Source organism: Chiloscyllium punctatum, chromosome 7 (genome assembly GCF_047496795.1).
Source record: "Chiloscyllium punctatum isolate Juve2018m chromosome 7, sChiPun1.3, whole genome shotgun sequence".
Lineage (NCBI taxonomy): Eukaryota > Metazoa > Chordata > Chondrichthyes > Orectolobiformes > Hemiscylliidae > Chiloscyllium > Chiloscyllium punctatum.
The window spans coordinates 124,178,569-124,201,922 of NC_092745.1; the positions used below are offsets into that span (position 1 = coordinate 124,178,569).

Consider the following 23,354-nt stretch of genomic DNA (forward strand, 5'->3'; position numbering starts at 1 on the left):
CAATCTTTATTCTCTTGTGCTAGCCTACAAATCCCCAGATGTATTGAAGAGAGTCTCACAACTTGCCACTTTGGAATTCACGGCCTAGGGCTGTTCAGCAACTCAGGCTTGTGGTACTTCCCCACGTCACCATGGCTGATACCTTGTGGGATTTGTCACCTCAATGAGTAAGTGGTGTAGAAGAGGTTTGAGATAGTCCAAGACCATCAATCCTTCTTTATCTTTGCTTTTTCTTGGGTCTAGCTCATGGTCATAGAGCATAGCACAGTGCAGCACAGGAACAGGCTCTTCGGCCTACGATGCCGAGCTGGACATGATGCCAATTTAAACTAATCCCATCTGCCTGCCCTTGGTCCATATCCCTCCATTCCTTGTATATTCATGTGCTCATCTAAAAGTCCCTTAAAAGCTCCTATTGTATCTGTCTCCACCACCATCCCTGGCAGCAAGTTCCAGACTCCGACCACTCTCTGTGTAAAAAAGCTTTACCCCTCACAGCATGGTGGCTCAGTGGCTAGCACTGCTGCCTCACAGCACCAGGGACCCAGGTTCGATTCCAGCCTCGGGTGACTGTGTGTGGAGTTTGCACGTTCTGCCTGTGTCTGCATGGGTTTCCTCCTACAGTCCCAAGATAAAGATTAGGGTAGATTGCCCCATGGTGTTCAGGGATGTGTGGGTGCATTAGTCAGGAGTAAATATAGGGTAGGAGGAATGGGTTACTCTTCGGAGGGTCGATGTGGACTTGTTGGGCTGAATGGCCTATTTCCACGCTGTAGGGGTTTGATACATTCTACCTCCTTTGAAATTTCCTGCTCTCACCTTAAATGCATGCCCCCTAGTTGTTAACAATGCAACTCTGGGCAAAAGGTTCTGACCGTCAACATAATCTATGCATCTTATGACTTTATAGACCTCTATCATGTCTCCCCTCAGCCTCTGCCACTCCAGAAAACAACTTGAATTTTTCTAACCTCTTCTTCACCCTCTCCAAAGCCTCCACATCCTTCCTGTAATGTAGTGACCGGAATTGAATGCAATAATCTCAGTGTGGCCTAACAAAGGTCTTATAAAGCTGCAATATGACATCCTGACTCTTGCACTCAATCCCCTGACCAATAAAGGCAAGCATGCCGTATGCCTTCTTTACCACCCTAGATTAATAGTAGAGGATATACTACCATACAGATGAGGCACTGTTCTAAAGTAACAAGAATATTAGCATTGATTACAAGTACTTTTGGCCAGGCACAATGACTAGGATCTTAGAGAGCTGGTACTGACACATCTGCACCCTCAAAAGCTAGAGTAGAACTCCTTGTGTCCACTTATAGTCAGTGGGAAATAGAGGACCAAAGATGTAGACTACTCACAGAGGTGTGTTAAGAGAAATTATCGGCTAATTATATCAGAGGCTTTCAACTTTCCCAACATAAATTGGGATAGTCATAGTGTTAAAGGTTTAGAGGGGGGGCGGATTTCTTGAAATGTGTCCAGGGGAGGTTTTTGTATCAATACCTACAAGACCCAACAATACCGGATCAGGTTCTGGGGAAAGAAGCCAGAGAAGTGTTTGATTTGGCAGTGGGACAGCATTTAGATAATGGTGACTATAACACGGTACGGTTCAAATTTGTGCTGGACAAGGAGAAAGATGGCCTTCAAAAGAAAGCTTTGGCTTGGGAGAAAGCAGATTTTATTAGAATCAAGCAGGACCTGGCTACAATAAATTGGAAACAGCTCCTTGCATTTCAGTGCAGTGGAGCAATGGTAGGCATTCAAAAAGGAGCTGGGGAGACTACAGGTCCAACATGTACCTTAGAGGGAAATGTAGGAGCAATAAGTTCAGAGAACCCTGGATGTCTAGGCCAATTAAGGACTAGAGAAGAAAGAACAGAAATGCTTTTAGAGAGCAAATCAGCTGCGCTCCGAGTAGAATACAGAAGGTACAGGACGAAGCTTAAAAAAAATGAGAAGAACAAAAAAAGAGCATGAAAGATGACTCATGAACAGAATTAGGGAGAATTGTAAAATTGTATAAGTACATTAAAGGGAAGAGATTAATCAGGGAAAGAATAGGGCCCATTACCGACCAAAGGGGGCAACCTGTGTGTGTGAGGTCTCAGGGTATTTGAAGATTATAGAATGAAAACCTCTCTTCAGTCTTCACTCAGGATAAGGAGAAAGTAGGTATGGAATTCAGGAAAAATGACTGTGAGGAATTTGCCCAGTTTGACATGGGAAATGGGGAGGAGTTGGAGGCTCTGTCAGGCTTTAAAAGACAAATCCCCGGCCCGGATAAATTGCATCACAGGTTGCTGTGGGAGGCGAGGCATGAAATTACAGCAGTTCTGATACAAATGTCTACTGAAAAACTAAATACAGTACATCCTTCAGGGTTCCTTTATCCACAGTGCATGTTTCCTCATCAAAGAACTGCAATAGATTTCTCTTTCATAAAACCATGTTGACTTTGCCTGGTGACCTTGAACTATACAAGTGCTCAGATACATATTCTTTAATAATAGCTTCCAACAATTTCCCTTTAGAGAGTGAGGTCATGTTTTGAAGCATTGTAATGTAGGAATGTGTTGTAGGAAATAGGACAACCAATGCTTGCACAGCAACGATAGGATCATCTGCTTATGCTGTCATATTGGTTCAGCCACAGATAATGGCCAGAACACAGGAATTACCTTTCCTGCTCTACTTTGAAATAAAGCCATGGGATTTTCATATTGACCTGATAGGGCAGGCACCTCGATTAAGTGGCTAATTCAAAAGATGACACCTCCAACCATGTCACACACTTACACTGAGGCTGTCACACTGGATTATGATTTATTTTCTCTTTCTTTTCCTAAGAAATGTCTTTCCTAAGAAAGGGAAAACGTTATGGAGCAACTGATTGTAGTCCCTCCTTACCGTTAAATGTTCCAAAATGTAAGCCTTTGCTGTATCGATAACTGAGCGAATCACACTTTTGGTTCAAACGTTTGATGGCGATGTTACAACTTGCAGCCCTATGAAAAGTAGCTGGGTTAGCAATCGTTTTAGCTGACCTGCATGCCGCTCAATCCTTCACGATTTCTTCATACTCACAGGGACTGAAGTTCGAGGACTGATGACCCTGCCAGAGATTTCATGTAGGAATAACCAAAACTAGCCAATTGCAAGTTGGTCTCTCTGAGCAGCGAGTCAGTCACTGTTGCAATTAAAGCCAAGGATGGTTTGGTTTCCAGCAAGACAATAAAAGCTTTCGTTCGTACTTCAGCTTGGACCTTTCTGTTCATAAATAACTGAAGAGTGAGGGCTTGAACCTGCAGAAGAGATGGTAGCAGAGTTAGGTCTGCTGCACAGAAGCTTTGAACTTAGGTGCAGGATTTGGTTGATTGAGGCTGTTTATAAACTTGATCACACAGATGGAAAGAAACAGGAAGACTTAGAACACAGAAAATAAAATATAGAACTGTACAGCACAGAATCGGGCCCTTCAGCCCATGATGTTGTGCCGAACATGATGCCAAATTAAACTAATCCCTCCTGCTTGTCCTTTGTCCATATCCTTCCATTCCTTGCTTATTCATGTGCTTATCCAAAAGTCCCTCAAAGGCCCCTATTGTAACTACCTCCACCGTTAGCCCTGGTAGCATGTTCTAGACTCTGACCACTCTCTGCCCCTCCCCCTCTCACCTGAAATGCATGCCCCCTAGTTTTAGACATTTCAACTCTGGGAATAAGATTCTGACCCCATTAGCCCTATCTGCGCAACTTGTAATTTTATAGACTTCTATCAAGTCTCCCTTCAGCCTCCACCGCTCCAGTGAGGTTTTTTAGCCTCTCCTTAAAGCTCACTGCTTTTATATAGTGCCTTTCCCTCAACAGGATGCACCAAAGCACTTCACAGCTAAATTTAGTGCTTTCTGAAGTGGGTCATTGTTGTAACAGAATGAATTGGATAATTTACGTACAGAATGATCCCACAAGCAGCAATGAAATTACCATTCTTTTAAAAATGATTGTGGTTGAGGGAAAAATATTGACCAGGGAAAATCAAGAAACATCCCTGTCCTTCATTGAAGTTATGTCTTTTAAATGTCCCTGAGAGGGCACATGAGTCTCTGTTTAGTATTTTGCCTGACCCCCCCTCCTCCCCCAACCATGCAGCATGCCCTCAGTGCAGGGAAGACTACAACATGATCGCAGGCAACAAAGGGCTGTGCTGATCGGAGAAAGGTTTGCAAAGCTTGGGCCTTGTTCTCTTTAGGACAGGTTTTAGCCTGGGTCTGAGTTTGTGGCTCACCCCTGAGACAGTGCATTGCTGAAGCTGGACATAGTGAAGTTGGAGATTGGACCTTTTCTGCACATTCAGGATTAGCTGCTAAGCCCAACCTACTCTGCGAAAATACTGCAGAGACTGGAAATCTGAAGCAAAGATAAGGCTGGAGAAATTCAGCAGGCATGGCAGCATTAGTGGAGAGGGGAACAGAGTGAACATTCTGAGTTCAGTATGACTCTTAGGGTAGTGGAATCATTCAGCATGGGAACAGACAATTCAGTCCAACGTGTCCATGCCAACCAAGTTTCCCAAGTTAAACGAATCCTATCTGCTTGTGTTTCATCCATATCCCTCTAAACCTATCCTATTCCAAAAGTCTTCTAAATGTTGTAACTGTACCTGCATCTACCACTTCCTCTGGCAGTTCATTCCACATACGTACCATCCCTTGCATGAAAACGTTGCCCTTTAGGTCTCTTTTATATCTTTCCCCTCTCACCCTAAACCTATGCCCTCTAGTTCTGGACTCCCCGATCCCAGGGAAAAGATTTTGTCAATTTATCCATGACCCTCATGATTTTATAAACCTCTATAAGGTCATCTCTCCATCTCCGACACTCCAGGGAAAACAGTCCCAGTCTGTTCAGCCTCTCCCTGTAGCTCAAATCCTCCAACCCTGGCAGCATCCTTGTAAATCTTTTCTGAACCTTTTCAAGTTTCGCAACATCTTTCTGATAGGAAGGAGACCACAATTGCACGCAATATTCCAACAGTGGCCTAACCAATGTCCTGCACAGCCACAACATGACCTCCCAACTCCTGTACTCAATACTCTGACCAGTAAAGGAAAGCATACAAAATGCCTTCTTTACTATCCTATCTACCTGCGACTCCACTTTCAAGGAGCTATGAACCTGCACTCCAAGGTCTCTTTGTTCAGCAACACTCCCTAGGACCTTACCATTAAGTGTATAAGTCCTGCTAAGATTTGATTTCCCAAAATGCAGCACCTCACATTTATCTAAATAAAACTCCATCTGCCATTTCTCAGCCCATTGGCCCATTTGCTCAAGATCCCATTGTAATCTGAGGCAATCTTTTTTGCTGTCCACTACACCTCCAATTTTGGTGTCGTCTGCAAACTTACTAATTAAACCTCTTATGCTCACATCCAAATCATTTATATGTGATGAAAAGTAGAGGACCCAGCACCAATCCTTGTGGCACTCGCCTGGTCACAGGCCTTCAGTCTGAAAAACAACTCTCCACCACCACCCTCTGTCTTCTACCTTTGAGCCTGTTCTGTATCCAAATGGTGAATTCTCCCTGTATTCTATGAGACCTAACCTTGCTCACCAGTCTCCCATGCCGAACCTTGTCGAACACCTTACTGAAGTCCATATAGATCACATCTACCACTCTGCCCTCATCAATCTCTTTGTTACTTCTTCAATAAACTCAATCAAGTTTTGTAAGACATGATTCCCATACATAAAGCCATGTTGACTATCTCTAATCAGTCCTTGCCTTTCCAAATACATGTACATCCTGTCCCTCAAAATCCCTTCCAGCAACTTGCCCACCACTGAGGTCAGGCTCACCAGTCTATAGTTCCCTGGCTTGTCCTTATCACCTTTCTTAAACAGTGGCAGCACGTTAGTCGATCTCCAGTCTTCCGGCACCTCACCTGTGACTATTTGCCAGCACCTGGCCCATATCCATCTTCCGATTCATATACCCATCCAGATGCCTTTTAAATGCAGTAATTTGCACCAGCCTACACCACTTCCTCTGGCAGCTCACTCCATACTTGCAGCACCCTCTGCGTGAAAATGTTGCCCCTTAGGTCTCTTTTAAATTTTTCCCCTCTCACCTTAAACCTATGCCTTCTAGTTTTGGACTCCCCCACCCCAGGGAAAAGATTTTGTCTATTTATCCAATCCATGCCCCTCATAATTTTATATACTTCCCCTCTCACCTTCAAAATATGTTTCCTTGTTTTGAATCCTGGGGAAATGACCTTTGCTGTACATCTTATCTACGCCCTTCATGATTTTATAAACCTCTATAAGATCACCCCTCAACCTCCAATGTTCTAGTTTAGCCTGTCCAGTTTCTGCTTATAACTCAAACCCTTCAGTCCCGGTAACATCCTTGTATATCTTTTCTGCACCTTCTCCAATTTAATAATATCCCTTCTATAACAGGCTGACCAGAACTGGACACAGTACTCCAAAAGTGGCCTGACCACTGTCCTGTACAATCTCAACGTGACATCCCAGCTCCATACTCAAAGGTCTAAGCAATGAAGGCAAGTGTGCGAAATGGCTTCTTCACCACCCTTTCGACTTGTAATGCAACTGACAAAGAACAATGTCGCTGAACCTCTAGGTCTCTCTGTTCAACTTCATTCTCCAGGGCCCTACCATTCACTGGATAAGTCCTGCCCTTGTTCGACTTACCAAAGTGCAAAACCTCACATTTATTTAAAGTAAACTCCATCTGCTGCTCCTTTCCCCATTGGCCCAATTGATAAAGATTCCTTTGTAATCTTATCCAACCTTCTTCATTGTACACGATACTATTAATTTTGGTGTCATCTGCAAACTTACTCACCGAAATTCTCATCAAAATGATTTATATAAATAACAGACAATGGTGGACTCAGCACTAATCAAGTCAGAACTGTTCTGTTTTCTGAGCGTCCTTCACTGTTCTGAACAAGAGTCATACTGGACTCGAAAAGTTTACATTTTCTCTTTCCCATCAGATGCTGCTGAGCTTTGTTTTTCTTGACAGGTGCTGCTTGGCTTGCTAAGTTTTCCCAGCATTCTCTCTGTTTGCTTCACAGTGGGTTGGCGGATTCTTACAACAGGAGAAGGTGGTAGTGTGGGCTGACCAGTCTAAGGTGCTGGATTTAAGCTCGGGCTCTTACAGTAGTTCCATTTTGTAGCACTGCTAAAGATTCACAGAACTTGAAATGTTAACTCTCCTGGTCCGTAAATGGGTGCTGTGACAGGGCTTGGGTTACATGAGTGCCTTCCATTCTTTTAGTAGATCACCACCTCCTCCTGTGCCTTGTCATTTCATCATTCACCCTATTCTGCCAGTCAGTTCCTATTAAGATCCACCCCACCCAGGAGAACATTCACCGTCCTCTCTCACCTTGCGCGGCTCCTTCTTAGCGATGTTGCGGAGCGCCATCACAGCCTCTGCATGGATTCTGCTCGAGACGCTGCTGGCGACATTCCCGAATCCGGGCAGGAGTTTCTGGATCCGCTTCAGACTGGCCGGCTGTCCCGCGTTGCCAATGGCTTTGAGGCCCAGGATGATTTCCTCTTCATGCCCTTTGCTGCCGGCTTCGACCACAAGCTCATGGAGAGGCTGTAAAAGAACACAATGTCAGTGTACAGTACAGGTAACGTCACTAACGGTGCTGAGGACAAATCATTTAGACTCAATTCCAGCTTATCTATCGAAGATGGGTGAGTGACTTACTCCATCACTAGGGAGCCCGTGGTCGAGTGATCCTATCGCCGGACTGTTAATTCAGAAACTCAGCTAATGTTCTGGGTAAAAGTGAGGACTGCAGATGCTGGAAACTAGAGTTTAGATCAGAGGTGCTGGAAACACACAGCAGGTCAGGCAGCATCCGAGGAGCAAAAGCCCTTCATCAGGAATGAGGTTAATGTCTGGGTACCCAGGTTCGAATCCCATCATGGTAGGTGTTGGAATTTGAATTTATCGAAAAAACGGTCTGGAATTAGGAATCTACTGATGACCACAAAACCATTGTTAACTGTCATAAAAACCCACATGGTTCACTGATTTAAGTTCAGGGAAAGGAATCTGCCATCCTCACCCGATCTGGCCTCCATGTGACTCCCAACCTGCATCGATGTGGTTGACTGTCAATTGCCCTCTGGGCAAATAGGGATGGGAAATGACTGCTGGCCTAGCCAGTGATGCCTCCATCCTGTGAATGAATTTAAAAAGTGCTTGCGGAGTTCAGATGATTAAAAAGGTTGGCAGTGCAGGTATCTTAGTTAGTAACAGAGGAGTGTAAAGTTAAAGCTGGGATGCTCAGTGATGATGTATGAAACACTTCAAAGGGTAAGTGAAATCTGGGAATCTATGTCCGAAAGTGCTGTGGAGACAGTGAAAAATTCCATTAAATTATTTTTAATTCATTTGGAACTGGGACAAGTAGTTAGCATTAATATGTAGTGCAGTCACAATCTCACTGAATGACAGAACAGGCTCGAGGGGATCAATGGCCTCCTTCTGCTCCTATCCTCTATAAATGTCTAGCATCACAGTTGCATGCGATGGCCATTATAATGCAGCAGTGTCACTGGCATATCTTACCAATCTCAAGGATATTGCTAGTAATTCTTGAATAAATTAAATGAGGTGTATTGTGCAATGCAACATCACATTACAACAGACCACATCTGGAGTAATGTGTACAGTATTGGTGTCCTTATTTTAGTCAGGATGTAAATGTGTTGAAGGCAGTCCAGAGAATATTTACCAGACAAATATCTGGAATGAAATAAAATAATGAGTTCAGAAGAAGTGTCACCGGACTTGAATTGTAAACTCTGTCTCTCTCTCTCTCTCCACACATGCTGACAGATATGCTGAGTCTCTTCTGTTTTTGTTAATACCTGGAATGGGCAGGTTGTCTTATAAGGAAAGGTGGGACAGGCTGGGCTTGTATCTACTGGAATTAAGAGGCAACTTGATTGAAACATCCTGAGGGATCTTAACAGGGTGGACGTGAAGAAGAGAATGTAGATCTAGGGGCCACTGTTTAAAAATCAGGAACTTCCCAATTCAAAACAGAGATGTGGAAATTTTGTTTTCTCTCTCTGACAGTGGTGACTTTTGGAAATTTTTCCTGAAAAGGTGCTGGAAACAGTGTCTTTGATTATTTTAAGGGAGAGGTAGATAAATTCTTAATAAGGGAGGGTGAGGGGGGGTGAAAGATTATCAGGGAGAGGCGAGAATGTAGATTTGAGGTTACAATCAGATCAGCCATGATCATACTGAATGGTGTAGCTGGCTGAAGGGATTAAATTCCTGAAGAAGAGCTAATGCCCGAAACGTCTATTCTCCTGCTCCTCGGATGCTGCCTGGCCTGCTGTGTTTTTCCAGCACCACATTTTTCAACTCAAGGGATTAAATGACCTACTCTCACCCCTTGTTGGTGTGTTGATGTGATTGTATATGACCATCTTCCGGGCTCAATAACGCACCATTAACCCACACCATTGAAAGGGAACATTAAGGGAGACTATCTGACTTAGTTGGTGAGATGGCTAGCATCAAACTAGTCAGACAGAAATGACAGTACTGGAGACACATATTCATTTGTGCAACATGAGTTTGGAACAGACTTCTCATTTTCACTTATTACTAATTTCTTCTTCAGATTTGGTTTTGCCAACACTGCTTAGAGGGAGGGGATTGTCTAGTGGTAGTATGGCTAGAATATTAATCCAGAAGCACAGCTAATGTTCAGGAGACCCAGGAAAAAATCCTGTCATGGCAGGCAACGGAACTTAAATTCAATAAGAATCTACGAATAATCATGAGTCGATTGTCAGAAAAAAAAACCACCTGCTTTTCTAATGTTTTTTGGGGAAGGAAATCTGCCATCCTTACCTGGTCTGGCCAACTTGTGACTCCAGAACCACAACAATGTGTGGTTGACTCTCAACTGCCGGCTGAATTGGCCTAACAAGTCACTCATTTCCGAGGCAACCAGGGATGGGCAATAAATATGTGCCAGCCAGCAGTGCCCACATCCCACGAATGAATTAAAAAAAAAATGCAGGTTCGATTCCTGGTCAGGCTGAGCTAGATGTTGGGACCTGCCTCCTGTCTTGTCCACCCGAGAAGGGAACACAATGGCAAATTACAACCAAGGGGAAAACCAAACAGTCTAAAGCTGCAGCATCATATGGGAGGCAGTGGCCTAGTGGTACTATTGATGCACTGTTACTTCAAAGACCCAGGTAACATTCTGGGGACCCAGGTTCAAATCGTGTAATGGCGGATAGTGTAATTTGAATTTAATTTTTAAAAAGCTGGAATTAAGAGCTTAATGATGACCACGAGTCTATTGCTGGGGAGAAATCCATCTGGTTCACTAATGTCCTTTAGAGGAGGAAACTGCCATCCTTACCTGACTCCAGACCCACAGCGATGTGGTTGACTATTAACTGCCCTCTGGGCAATTAGGGATGGGCAATAAATGCTGCCTACCCAGTGATGCTTAGTCCCGTGAAATCATATTTTTAAAAATAATCATCCAACATTAAAAGGCAGAACAGTGACTCAGTGGTTAGCACTGCTGCCTCACAGTGCCAGGGACCTGGGTTCGATTCCCACCTCAGGAAATTGTCTGTGTAGAGTTTACACATTCTCCCTGTGTCTGTGTGGGTTTCTTCCAGGTGCTCTGGTTTCCTCCCGCAGTCCAAAGATATGCAGGTTAGGTGAATTGGCCATGCTGAATTGCCCATAGCGTTCAGGGATGTGTAGGTGAGGTGCATTAGTCTGGGGGAAATGTAGAGTAATCGGGTAGGGGAATGGGCCTGGGCAGGTTACTATGTAGCAGGTTGGTGTGGACTTGTTGGGCCAAATGGCCTGTCTCCACACTCTCAGGACTCTTCTACTAAGGTAGAGACTTACTTCAGGATAGGAGATGAACAGATGAGAAGGGTTAATCACCCAAAAAGTAACTGAACAATAACATGGTGGAATTTGCTGAGGCTCTCTATGCACAGAGTGCATCTTCATATGAAGTGAGCTGGTACATACATACAGCTGCTTCTGAGTGGGGAAATAAAGAGGGCGTTTGTAACCGGTGATCATGAAATTGACACTGGTTGTCATTTTTCCACTATTATAAGTGACTGCTTTGTTTAAACATGCTGAAGATAGTACTTTTATCTGAAAAAGATAAGGGTCTGACTTTTTTTTGTTTTTGCCTAGTTCTCTGTCCAGCACTTCCAGTTTTTCTCCAATTATCCGCTGTCTCATCCCAGCTGAATATCTGTTGTTTCCAATACTCACGTACCCGGAGAGCTTCGTCCGGACAAACCCGGAGGGTCGCACAGTACTTCTGGACCAGGGATCCATAGGCAAGCAATGTGACCTTTCGAAAGGTGGGGCTCCTCTGCATGTAAGGGCTGGACAGAAGCATCTTGGGAGAAGCAGACATATTTTGCTGTCAGTTGCAAAGGAACTTAAAGTAACATAGATGACTGGAGTACACTTAGAGCTGGGATGGTGGGAATTGTTTGTATGGGGCAATGTTGTGAGTAAGGCACAGAAGGAGAGGCCAATGTGTGGTTGACTCTCAACTGCGCTCTGAAATGGCCTAGCAAGCCATTCAATTCTGAGGCAACTAGGGATGGGCGATAAATACGTGCCAGCCAGCCCCGCCCACTTCCCATGAATGAATTTTTTAAAAAGTGCGGGATCAATTCTTGAAATAACAGCCAGTGACTGACAGCTTTTCTTGGCATTAACTAGAGCAGTATGGTGGCTCAGTGTTAGCATTGCTGCCTCATAGTGCCAGGGACCCGGGCTCAATCCCACCTCAGGCGACTGTCTGTGGAAAGTTTGCACGTTCTCCATGTGAGTTTCCTCAGGGTGCTCCGGTTTCCTCCCACAGTCCAAAGATGTGCAGGTTAGGTGGATTAGCCATGAGAAGAAGTTGTAAGGGAGGGGTTAAGCCTGGGTGGGATACTCTTTGGAGGGTCAGTGTGGACTCGATGGGCTGAATGGCCTGCTTCCACACTGTAGGGATTCTGAAACTCTCATATCATACACCAGACTAATTGGAATAGAATGGGTAGATAGTGCAATTAGATAGAGCAGACCTGAAAGGCCTACTTTGGCCTCTTTATTTCTAAGTGTATGATGCTGCTGTCCTTATAAGGGCACCACAAGAGGGTGTCTTTCACTGCCCAGCAAACTCCTGTGTTTTCCATGGCACCTGATGTACTTCTGAGTGAGCTGGCATTTTGAATGGCAAAGTTAGATCCCATCAAAAGGGGTGGGGACTGGGGTAGGCATGGAACTGTTGGCTGGAGGCAAGGACGTGGGAGAGAAGCTTAAGCGATGAGAGAACTGAAAGACTTGGAGAAACAGAAGGGCCATCACATTGAATCCTGAGAACTGGCACTATTGAACACCTTCCCCAGTCTCTTACCACTTTAAGAAAAATGTTTTTAATCAATCTTAAACATTTACGTAGGAGGAATTTAGAAGAGTAGGAGACATAAATATCAACAGTTCATAATTGTTAACCTGTAGTTAGAATCCATTTCTTTGTAAACAGTATTAATTACTGTTAAGTACAGTACCTCATCAATGGTTTCTAACATTGAGTCTTTCAGGCAGGTTAACTGGGTACTTTAATAAAACTGTAAATTCTTTTTAACACACTACCCTGGGAAGGCATAACAGTTGTAAATGTGATCTGTTTAATAACTGCCAATAACAAAGATTCAGCAGAAAATGTATAATATTGTAGGTAGGTTGCACCTTTGAAACCCCACACTACTGAAGGGGATACCAACTTATGATTCACCAGAATTAATGTATAACACAATAATGCCTAAATGATTGTGTCTGGCTGATTGTTCTTCTCCAAGTCCAATATTCTGCTGGAATCCTTTAATCAGTGTTTGTCAGTGAGTACGTACCCACCATGAATTGGTGTCTGAACTGGTCATTTGGCAGTGAAACAGTCTGAGCCCAGGATGAGGGCGATATAAAGGGCAGACAGATCTACACCGGTACGTTAACAATTATGGACAGTAAATTGCATGCAGCCTCCTTTAATTAACTCCCCTTATATCACGAAGCACATCATCACATGATCAGAGAAACTAGGTCATACCGTAGCATTATCTACACCATGGCAGTCGGCTTTGATGGAGTGCAGCACAAATATCAGAGCTTGGGTTGCTTCAAACTGCGAGAGTTCTCCCTGCTCAATCCTTGTTTGGATAAACTGAATTGCGTCCGGGGTCGCTACAGTCGGTAAGGTGTCCAAAATCCAGCGCCTGGGTTCACAGCAAGTAAAGTCAAACATTGAAAACACAAGAACAGAATAGGCCTTTCAGCCCATCATCTCTCAGTCAGAGATCAGGATTAATCTGGATCCGAACTTCATTCATCTGTCCCATATGCTCTCATCTCCTTGCCCAACAAAATTGATCAATCTCAGCTTTAAACTTTCCAGCTCATTCACCCAATCAACCACACTTTTATATACCCTTTACTAACACTCCATATACCTGCTCCACTAATACCCCCATACCTGCTCTGCTACCACTCCATCATACACCCTCACTACCAACCCGTCAGACCCTGTCACTCACCCATTCATGCCCCTCACTATCATCCCTCCTCACTACCCTGCCTTCACTATTTCTCATTACTGCACCTTTACCATCCCTCACGATCAGCCGTCACTACCAACCTCCACTTCCACCTCTCCATACTCCCTCAGTATCGCTCCCCAATACCACCCATCACCAGCTATGGTCGACACCCACCCTCCCTCTCCACCACTTACCCTCCACCATCCCGAACTACTGCCCCTCCTACCACCTCCCACATTCCCTCATGATTATCCCTCATTAACCCCCTCCACAACCACTCAGCAAGCATGAGCCACTTTGCCCCCATTCTGAGATAAATGCGCCCCACCTCCCTTGGTCTATTTCTTCTCAACCATGGCTGAGCCAGGAGGCAGTCAAGAGTGTGGTACTGGAAAAGCACAGCATCCGAAAAGTAGGAGAATTGATGTTTCAGGCATAAGCCCTTCATCAGGAAGCTGCAGGAATTCTCCAGATAAGGAGTGTCCCTCCTTCTGAACCAGAGAGGGTGTATAGATGAAGCCAAACTGGGCCTGGAGGCTGAAACTGCTTTTGGAACCCAAACCTAGTCTCCCTTGCCTCTCCATATTTACCTCTGGTGGGGTTTAGATGTGCTCTTGCCCCAAATACTTTGAAGGCTTCCCAAGCTTGCGGAACGTAGGAGCTGAATGAGCTGCAGGAACCTCTGCGGGGCATCAGGATGAGCTCTCCCTCGGTTAATCTGGGCCAAGTTTTCCAGTGTTTCAACAATCTGTTACAACAGACCCAGCATAGATGAGTTTACACTCCATTGACGGGCAAATGTGAGTGAAAGTAGGCTCAAATATTTAGCCATGAGAGTTGTGTTTTCTTCAACGATCTGTGAAATGATATAAAGGGCAGAAGATTTAAAGGCGATGTGAGGAAAAGTGTTTTTCACCCAGAGGGTGGTGGGAATCTGGAATTATTAAGGATGGTAGAGGTAGAAACCCTCATAGCATGATGCCAAGGCATACAAGGCTATAGCTGAAAATGTGTTGCTGGAAAAGCGCAGCAGGTCAGGCAGCATCCAAGGAACAGGAGAATCGACGTTTCGGGCATCAGCCCTTCTTCAGGAATGAGGAACGTGTGTCCAGCAGGCTAAGATAAAAGGTAGGGAGGAGGGACTTGGGGGAGGGGCATTGGGAATGCAATAGGTGGGAGGAGGTCAAGGTGAGGGTGATAGGCCGGAGTGGGGTGGGGGGTGGAGAGGTCAGGAAGAAGATTGCAGGTTAGGAAGGCGGTGCTGAGTTCGAGGGATTTGACTGAGACAAGGTGGGGGGAGGGGAAATGAGGAAACTGGAGAAATCTGAGTTCATCCCTTGTGGTTGGAGGGTTCCCAGGCGGAAGATGAGGCACTCTTCCTCCAACCGTCGTGTTGCCATGGTCTGGCGATGGAGGAGTCCAAGGACCTGCATGTCCTTGGTGGAGTGGGAGGGGGAGTTGAAGTGTTGGGCTACGGGGTGGTTGGGTTGGTTGGTCCGGGTGTCCCAGAGGTGTTCTCTGAAACGTTCCGTAAGGCCATAGATTAAATGCTGGATAACGAGATTAGAACACTTCTATGGTTGTTTTTGATCAGTAGGGACACAATGAGTTGAAGGGCCTTTTCCTGTCCTGAAGATCTCTATGAATCTCTGGTGATAACTCAAAACTCATTGATGATGATATAATTACCAGTGCGGTACTTTAAATAAGCAAAAGCACTGGACACTGCAAGCTTAAACAATTGCAGGGCAATTGTAAGAAAAAGGCTACACGGGACCCTGGGCTGAATCTAGCTTTATTTGAGCCATTCAGAAATTGATCACATGTTAAATCAGTAGATAATCTGAGATAGATCATGTACATGAATCAATCAAAGGGAGCAGAATGTAAGAATCAGGAACAAGGAGCAGAAGTAGACAATTTAGCCTCTTCATTCTGCTCTGCTAGTCAATATAGTCATAGCGAATCTCATCTTGCCCTCAGTACAGCCAAAGGATCATAGGTGTCTAAAGGCTTTCATTCTATATATTGGGTGTGAGACTATCAACATAAAAAAAGTCTTGCTGGAAGAGGATTGGTCCCTGTCAGATCAGATCCAACTCAGTTGGAGCCATCAACTGAGATTGACTATCTACGGGTAACTGCAGATTTCCTAAATTCCTCTCTGTCTTTCGGCATTTCTTCGTCAATGAAGTTGATCAGAACATAGAAGACAGATCTGTACAGCACAGCCATGCCCCCTTCGGCCCACGGTTTGTGCAGAACATGACATCAAATTAAACAAAACCCTTCCTCCTGCCATTGGTCCATATCCCTCCATTCCTTGTTTACTCCTGAGCTTATCTCAAAGTCCCTTAAATCCTCCTATTGTATCTACCTCCACTACCACCCCGGCAGTACATTCCAGATTCTGGGAAAAATACTAGCCCCTCACATCTCCTTTGAATGTTCCCCTTCTCACTTTAAATGCATGCCCCCTAGTATTAGACCTTTCAACTCTGGGAAAGTTGTACTCTTCAACTGCAACCTGACCACTTTGACAGCCACAAGTATTATGTGTGGGGTGAGTAAGTGCATGCATTCTGCCATCGCACATGCCATTTTAATCTTACTGGTGACTAAAGTGCCAGTGTCCTACATTTATCCAAGAGATTTGGTCAGATGTACCTTACTGGTATCATTAGTTGAAGGCTTGAGAAGCTGTACTGGTAGCTGCTGCAGTTCATTGGAAAACTGATATTTCAGAGAGCCCCTCTTCTCCAGGTGCTCGGCTGATGTGGATGGTGACTGATCTTTGCTCTCCAGCAAGACAAGATGCTGCCTGTTTCCAAAACCAGAAATAAGGGATTAGCAGAATGTCAATTTAAAGAGAAACATTGAGCTACCGTGCAGTCAAGCATGTACTGAGAACAGCAAGTTTCAGTTGTCTGTCATGATTGATGGAACTCATTGATCAATGAGCTGAAAATGTGTTGCTGGAAAAGTGCAGCAGATCAGGCAGCATCCAAGGAGCAGGAGAATCGACGTTTTGGGCATGAGCCCTTCTTCAGGAATGAGGAAAGTGTGTCCAGCAGGCTAAGATAAAAGGTAGGCAGGAGGGACTTGGGGGAGGGGCATTGGGAATGCGATAGGTGGAAGGAGGTCAAGGTGAGGGTGATAGGCCGGAGTGGGGGTTGGGGGGGGGGAGGTCAGGAAGAAGATTGCAGGTTAGGAAGGCGGTGCTGAGTTCGAGGGAATTGACTGAGACAAGATGGGGGTAGGGGAAATGAGGAAAGTGGAGAAATCTGAGTTCATCCCTTGTGGTTGGAGGGTTCCTAGGCGGAAGGTGGGGTGCTCTTCCTCCAACCATTGTGTTGCTATGGTCTGGCGATGGAGGAGTCTAAGGACCTGCATGTCCTTGGTGGAGTGGGAGGGGGAGTTGAAGTGTTGAGCCACGGGGTGGTTGGGTTAGTTGGTTGGTCCGGGTGTCCCAGAGGTGTTCTCTGAAACGTTCTGCAAGTAGGCGGCCTGTCTCCCCAATATAGAGGAGGCCACATCGGGTGCAGCGGATGCGGTAAATGATGTTTGTGGAGGTGCAGGTGAATTTGTGGCGGATATGGAAGGATCCCTTGGGGCCTTGGAGGGAAGTAAGGGGGGAGGTGTGGGCGCAAGTTTTGCATTTTATGCGGTTGCAGGGGAAGGTGCCAGGAGTGGAGGTTGGGTTGGTGGGGGGTGTGGACCTGACGAGGGAGTCACGGAGGGAGTGGTCTTTTCAGAACGCTGATAGGGGAGGGGAGGGAAATATATCCCTGGGTGTGGGGTCCTTTTGGAGGTGGCGGAAATGACAACGGATGATACACTATATATGGAGGTTGGTAGGATGCTAGGTGAGGACAAGTGGGGTTCTGTCCTGGTGGCAATTGGAGGGGCGGGGCTCAAGGGCGGAGGAGCGGGAAGTGGAGGAGATGCGGTGGAGGGCATCGTCGATCACGTCTGGGGGAAAATTGCGGTCTTTGAAGATGGAGGCCATCTGGGTTGTACGGTATTGGAACTGGTCCTCCTGGGAGCAGATGCGGCGGAGACATAGGAATTGGGAATATGGGATGGTGTTTTTACAGGGGGCAGGGTGGGAGGAGGTGTAAGGTAAAAACAATGACTGCAGATGCTGAAAACCAAATACTGGATTAGTGGTGCTGGAAGAGCACAGCAGTTCAGGCAGCATCCAACGAGCAGCGAAATCGACATTTCGGGCAAAAGCCCTTCATCAGGAGGTGTAGTCTAGCTGTGGGAGTCGGTCGATTTATAGTAAATGTCCGTGTTGATTCGGTCGCCCGAGATAGAAGTGGAAAGGTCTAGGAAGGGGAGGGAGGAGTCTGAGACGGTCCAGGTGAACTTGAGGTCGGGGTGGAAGATGTTGGTAAAGTGGATGAACTGTTCAACCTCCTCGTGGGAGCACGAGGCAGCGCCGATACAGTCATCGATGTAGCGGAGGAAAAGGTGGGGCTGGTGCCAGTGTAGCTGCGGAAGATGGACTCTTCCACATATCCTACGAAGAGGCAGGCATAGCTGGGGCCCATGCGGGTGCCCATGGCTACTCCTTTGGTTTGGAGGAAGTGGGAGGATTGGAAAGAGAAGTTGTTCAGGGTGAGGACCAGTTCAGTCAGTCGAAGGAGGGTGTCGGTGGAAGGGTACTGGTTGGTACGGCAGGAAAGGAAGAAGCGGAGGGCTTTGTGTCCTTCGTGATGGGGGATGGAGGTGTACAGGGACTGGATGTCCATGGTGAAGATAAGGCGTTGGGGGCTGGGGAAGCAAAAATCATGGAGGAGGTGGGTGGTGTCCCGAACGTAGGGGTGGGGAGTTCTTGGACTAAGGGGGACAGGACCGTGTCGAGGTATGCAGAGCTGAGTTCGGTGGGGCAGGAGCAGGCTGAGACAATGGGTCGGCCGGGGCAGTCAGGTTTGTGGATTTTGGGCAGGAGGTAGAAATGGGCAGTGTGGGGTTGTGGGACTATGAGGTTGGAGGCGGTGGATGGGAGATCCCCTGAGGTGATGAGGTTATGGATGGTCTGGGAGATGATGGTTTGGTGGTGGGAGGTGGGGTCATGGTCAAGGGGGCAGTAGGAGGAGGTGTCCGCAAGCTGGCATTTAGCCTCAGCGGTGTAAAGGTTGGTGCACTAAACTACCACCACGCCTCCCTGGTCTGCCGGTTTGATGGTGAGGTTGATGTTGGAAAGGAAGGAGTGGAGGGCTGTACATTCCGAGGGTGAGAGGTTGGAGTGGGTGAGAGGGGTGGAGAAGTTGAGGCGGTTAATGTTGCGGCGGCAGTTGGCTATAGAGATCGAGGGCAGGTAAGAGGCCAGCACGGGGTGTCCAGGTGGATGGGGTGTGTTGGAGGCGGGAGAAGGGGCCGTCAGAGGGTGGGCGGGAGTCCTGGTTGGAGAAGTAGGCGTGGAGGCGAAGGCGGCGGAAGAATTGTTCGATGTCTCGCCACGTGTTGAACTCGTTAATCCGAGAGCGTAGGGGGATGAAGGTGAGGCCTCTGCTGAGGACTGATCTTTCATCCTCAGAGAGGGGGAGGTCTGGAGGGATGGGAAAACACGGCAGGGCTGGGAGCTAGGACCTGGTGTGGGGCTGGAGCTGGGAGTGGGGGCGAGGTTGGGCTTGGGGGCAGGGACAGAGATCGGCGTGGGGGCGGGGTTAGGCATGGTGACAGAGATCGGCGTGGGGGCGGAGACACATGCGGCGTGGTGGTTGTGCAGGTTAGTGATGGGGGGGGGAATGGCTGTGGCGACGACTGAAACGGTGTTTCTCCTCATTGATAAATGAGGCAAAGTTGTGGGATTATCGCAATAAAGCTGGGCCTAAAGGTCAGCGTGCACCCTGCTGTTAATAATGGGAAATACCCGTTGTCAAACCTAACATCGCCAAGGTATGTAGAAACAGAAGGTTCAACATGAGCAAGACTTGGACAATAAGAGGACATCGTTGAAACACTCTCACATGCTTTAGGACTCCCTGTGTTTCGTGGCTGAGGCATGAAGAGATTGCGTGATTTATCCTGAACATCAGTAGAAATTAAACTCTAGAGAGTAGCTGATTTGAGAGCACCATTTTGCAAAATTCATCAAAGTCAGAAATAACCACAGTAGTGGATATAAATATCAAACTGCACAATAATTAAACATCAGATCTGCTGACTGTTATTAGGAAGCCAATCCTTAATTATTCTATCAAATTTCTTCATAATTTGAATACATAATGTCCCTAATCTGACTGTCATTGCACCTGTCTTTGTTTCTGAGGGTTGAGCTATGGATTTCAATCTGATTAGTCCATACTTATGGGTAAAATGCTATAGTAATTTGTTATTGCTTTCTGCAGAATGGCTGACAAGCAAACTCCCCTACAAACACCAGCTGCTATCAAGAAAATTCTTAGGAGTCATAGTGGTCATTCAGCCACATTATGACGAAGGGTCATCTAGACTTGAAACGTTAGCTTGCTCTGTCTCCATGGATGCTGCCTGAGCTGCTGTGATCTCCAGCATTTTTTGATTTCATTACCAATTGTACACTTTCAAAGTTCAGGACTTGGCTCAGACATTTGTAGATGCAAGAAGAGGAATTACCTTGATTCTGTGCTGGCAGCGCCATCAAGTTCATTAAACGGTGTGAACTGATGTGTCTCTTTACTTACAACTTCTATTATCATTGCTCCGTCCTCGGTACCTTTTATGGCGTAGGAGTAGGTGGAGACACTCCGCAGGTTCCTGCCTTTCTACGTTATAATACAACAAGAGAATAGCTGATTATAGCTGCCTTTTCTGAAATTTCTTTGCATTTGCACAAGGTTAACATAAGAACTAGGAGCAGGAGTAGGCCGTCTGGCCCATCGAGCCTACTCCACCATCCAATAAGATCATGGCTGTTCATTTCGTTGCCTCAGCTCCACTTACTCATCCTCTCACCATAACCTTTCATGATTTTTCTGTTCAAAAATCAATCTATCTTAGCTTTAAAAACATTCACTGAGGAAACCTCGGCTACTTCCCTGGGCAGGGAATTCCACAGATTTACAGCCCTCTGGGCGAAGAATTTCTTTCTCAATTCAGTCCTAATTCTGCTTCCCCTAAGCTTGAGGCTGTGTTCTCTTGTCCTAGTTTCACCCATCAGTGGAAACATCCTCTCTATTTCTATCCTATCTATTCCCTTCATAATCTTATGTTTCCATAAGATGCCCCCTCATTCTTCTAAATTCCAATTAATATATTCCCAGTCTACTCAGTCTCTCCTCATAAGCCAACGCCCTCAACTCTGGAATCAACCTATTGAACATCCTCTGCACCCCCTCTAGTGCCGGTACATCCTTTCTCAAGTAAGGAGAACAAAACTGTACACAGTACTCCAGGTGTGGTCTCACCAGTACCCTACACAGCTGCAACACAACCTCCCTGCTTTTAAATGCAATCCCTTTAGCAATGAAGGACTAAGTTCCATTTCCCTTCTTAATTATCTGCTTTACCTGCAAACTAACCTTCTCTGATTCATGTATAAGAACACCCAGGTCCCTCTGCACAGTAGCATGCTGCAGTTTTTCACCATTTCAATAATGATCCTTTTTACTGTTATTCCTACCAGAATGGATGACTTCACATTTATTAACATTTCACTCCATCTGCCAGACCTTTGCCACTCACTTAAACCATCCACATCCCTTTGCAAAGTTTCACAGTCCTCTGCACACTTTGCTCTACCACTCATCTTAGTGTCATCTGCAAACATTGACACACTATACATGGTCCCTAAATCCAAATCATCTATGTGAATTGTGAATAATTGCAGTCCCAATACTGATCCCTGAGTCTCACCACTAGTCACTGATCGCCAGTCAGAAAAGTACTCATTTATTCCAACTGTTTGGTTCCTGTTGGTTAACTAATCCTCTATCCATGCTAATACATTGCCTGGAATGCCATGCATCTTTATCTTAAGCAGCAGCCCTTTGTATGGCACCTTGTTGAATGCCTTTTGGAATTCTAGATACACCACATCTATTGGGTCTCTGTTGTCCACTGTGTTTATAATGTCTTCACAGAATTCTAGTAGATTAGTTAAGGATGACTTTCCTTTCATTAACTTACGCTGCCTCTATCCAATAGGGCAATTTCTATCTGGATATTTTGCTATTTCTTTGTTGATAATAGATTCAAGGATTTTCCCCACTATAGAAGTTAAGCGAACTGGCCTATAAATCCCTACCCTTTGACTACCTCCTTTTCTAAACAGTGGCATCACATTTGCTGTTTTCCAATCTCATGGAACTGCCCCAGATCCCAGAAAATTACCACAAGTGCATTTGCTATTTCTCTCAGTATGTCTTTCCGTACCCAAAGCCAGGAGACATGTTCTACCTTTAGTTCCATTCGCTTGCCCAACACTACCTCTTCCATGATAATGATAGTTTCTAGCTCTTCACCTTGTCAAGTACTGGCATGTTATTAGTGTCCTCAGACACAAGATACCTGTTCAATGCTTCAACCATTTCCTCATGTCCCACAACTGAATCCCTTTTCACCCTCTAAAGGACCAATGCTTACCTTCTTCACACTTGTTCATTTTATATATTTAAATAAAGTTTTGCTATCTGTCTTTATATTCTTAGCTAGTTTATTCTCATAATCTTTGAGGAGAAAGTGAGGACTGCAGATGCTGGAGATCAGAGCTGAAAATGTGTTGCTGGAAAAGCGCAGCAGGTCAGGCAGCATCCAAGGAACAGGAGAATCGACGTTTCGGGCATCAGCCCTTCTCCTGTTCCTTAGATGCTGCCTGACCTGCTGTGCTTTTCCAGCAACACATTTTCAGCGCTATTCACATAACCTGTCTTACTTTTCTTTCTAGTTTTTTTTCCTGTGGCTGTCTGTTGACCTTTAAAGTTTTCTCAATCTTCTAGTTTCATGCTGTTTTTGGTCACTTTGTATGCCTTCTCTTTCAATTTGATAGCCTCCCTTACTTCCTTAGACATCATCCCTTTTCCTACAGCCCTTCTTTTTCACTAGCATATACTTTTGCTGAGCGCTTTGAAAATATTGTTTTGCCAGTATTCCACAGTTTGTCAACTGTCCCACCATAAAGTCTTTGCTTCCAGTCTACTTTAGCCAACTCCATCCTCATCCTATTGTAGTCTCCTTAACTGGGGTATATTTTTATCAGGCAGTTACCCAGTCAGGTGTCTTAAAAGCCTGTTTTAGAATTCAAACCCATTTTCATGTAATTCAAATTTGCAATGAACGTTGGTTGTGAGAATTGATTGAGAGGAGACATTGATGGAGGAGGGGAGGGCCTAGTGGTATTATCACTGGACTTTTATCCAGAGACTCAGTTATGGGGATCCAGGTTCCAATCCAACTATGGCAGATGGTGGAATTTGTTTTTAATTTTAAAAAAAACTGGAACTAAGAGTCTAATGATGAGCATGAATCCCTTGGTGAGTGTCAGGAAAAATCCATCTGGTCCACTTATGTCATTTAGGGAAGGAAACTGCCATCCTACCTGGTTTGGCCTACATGTGACTCCAGACCCACAACAATGTGGTTGCCTCTTAACTGCCCTTTGGGCAATTAGGGATGGACAATAAACACTGGTCTGACCAGACGAATTAAAAAACATGTATTAGCATCACAGGACTAGGTTGTGC

The 23,354-nt window shown here is 45.5% G+C and overlaps 1 protein-coding gene across 1 annotated transcript in view; it reads right to left on the minus strand.

The window, feature by feature from the left end:
• The window catches only part of LOC140479375 (vitellogenin-like), a gene marked incomplete at its 5' end in the record, with an annotated part of 107,653 nt that overhangs the window by 70,148 nt on the left and 14,151 nt on the right, over window positions 1–23,354 (minus strand). Inside the window, 8 exons of the mRNA XM_072573282.1 lie at window positions 2,923–3,020; window positions 3,100–3,317; window positions 7,442–7,660; window positions 11,364–11,489; window positions 13,197–13,362; window positions 14,274–14,431; window positions 16,351–16,504; window positions 20,290–20,438. Of these exons, the coding sequence (XP_072429383.1) occupies window positions 2,923–3,020; window positions 3,100–3,317; window positions 7,442–7,660; window positions 11,364–11,489; window positions 13,197–13,362; window positions 14,274–14,431; window positions 16,351–16,504; window positions 20,290–20,438 (1,288 nt within the window). The remainder of the gene's footprint in view (window positions 1–2,922; window positions 3,021–3,099; window positions 3,318–7,441; window positions 7,661–11,363; window positions 11,490–13,196; window positions 13,363–14,273; window positions 14,432–16,350; window positions 16,505–20,289; window positions 20,439–23,354) is intronic.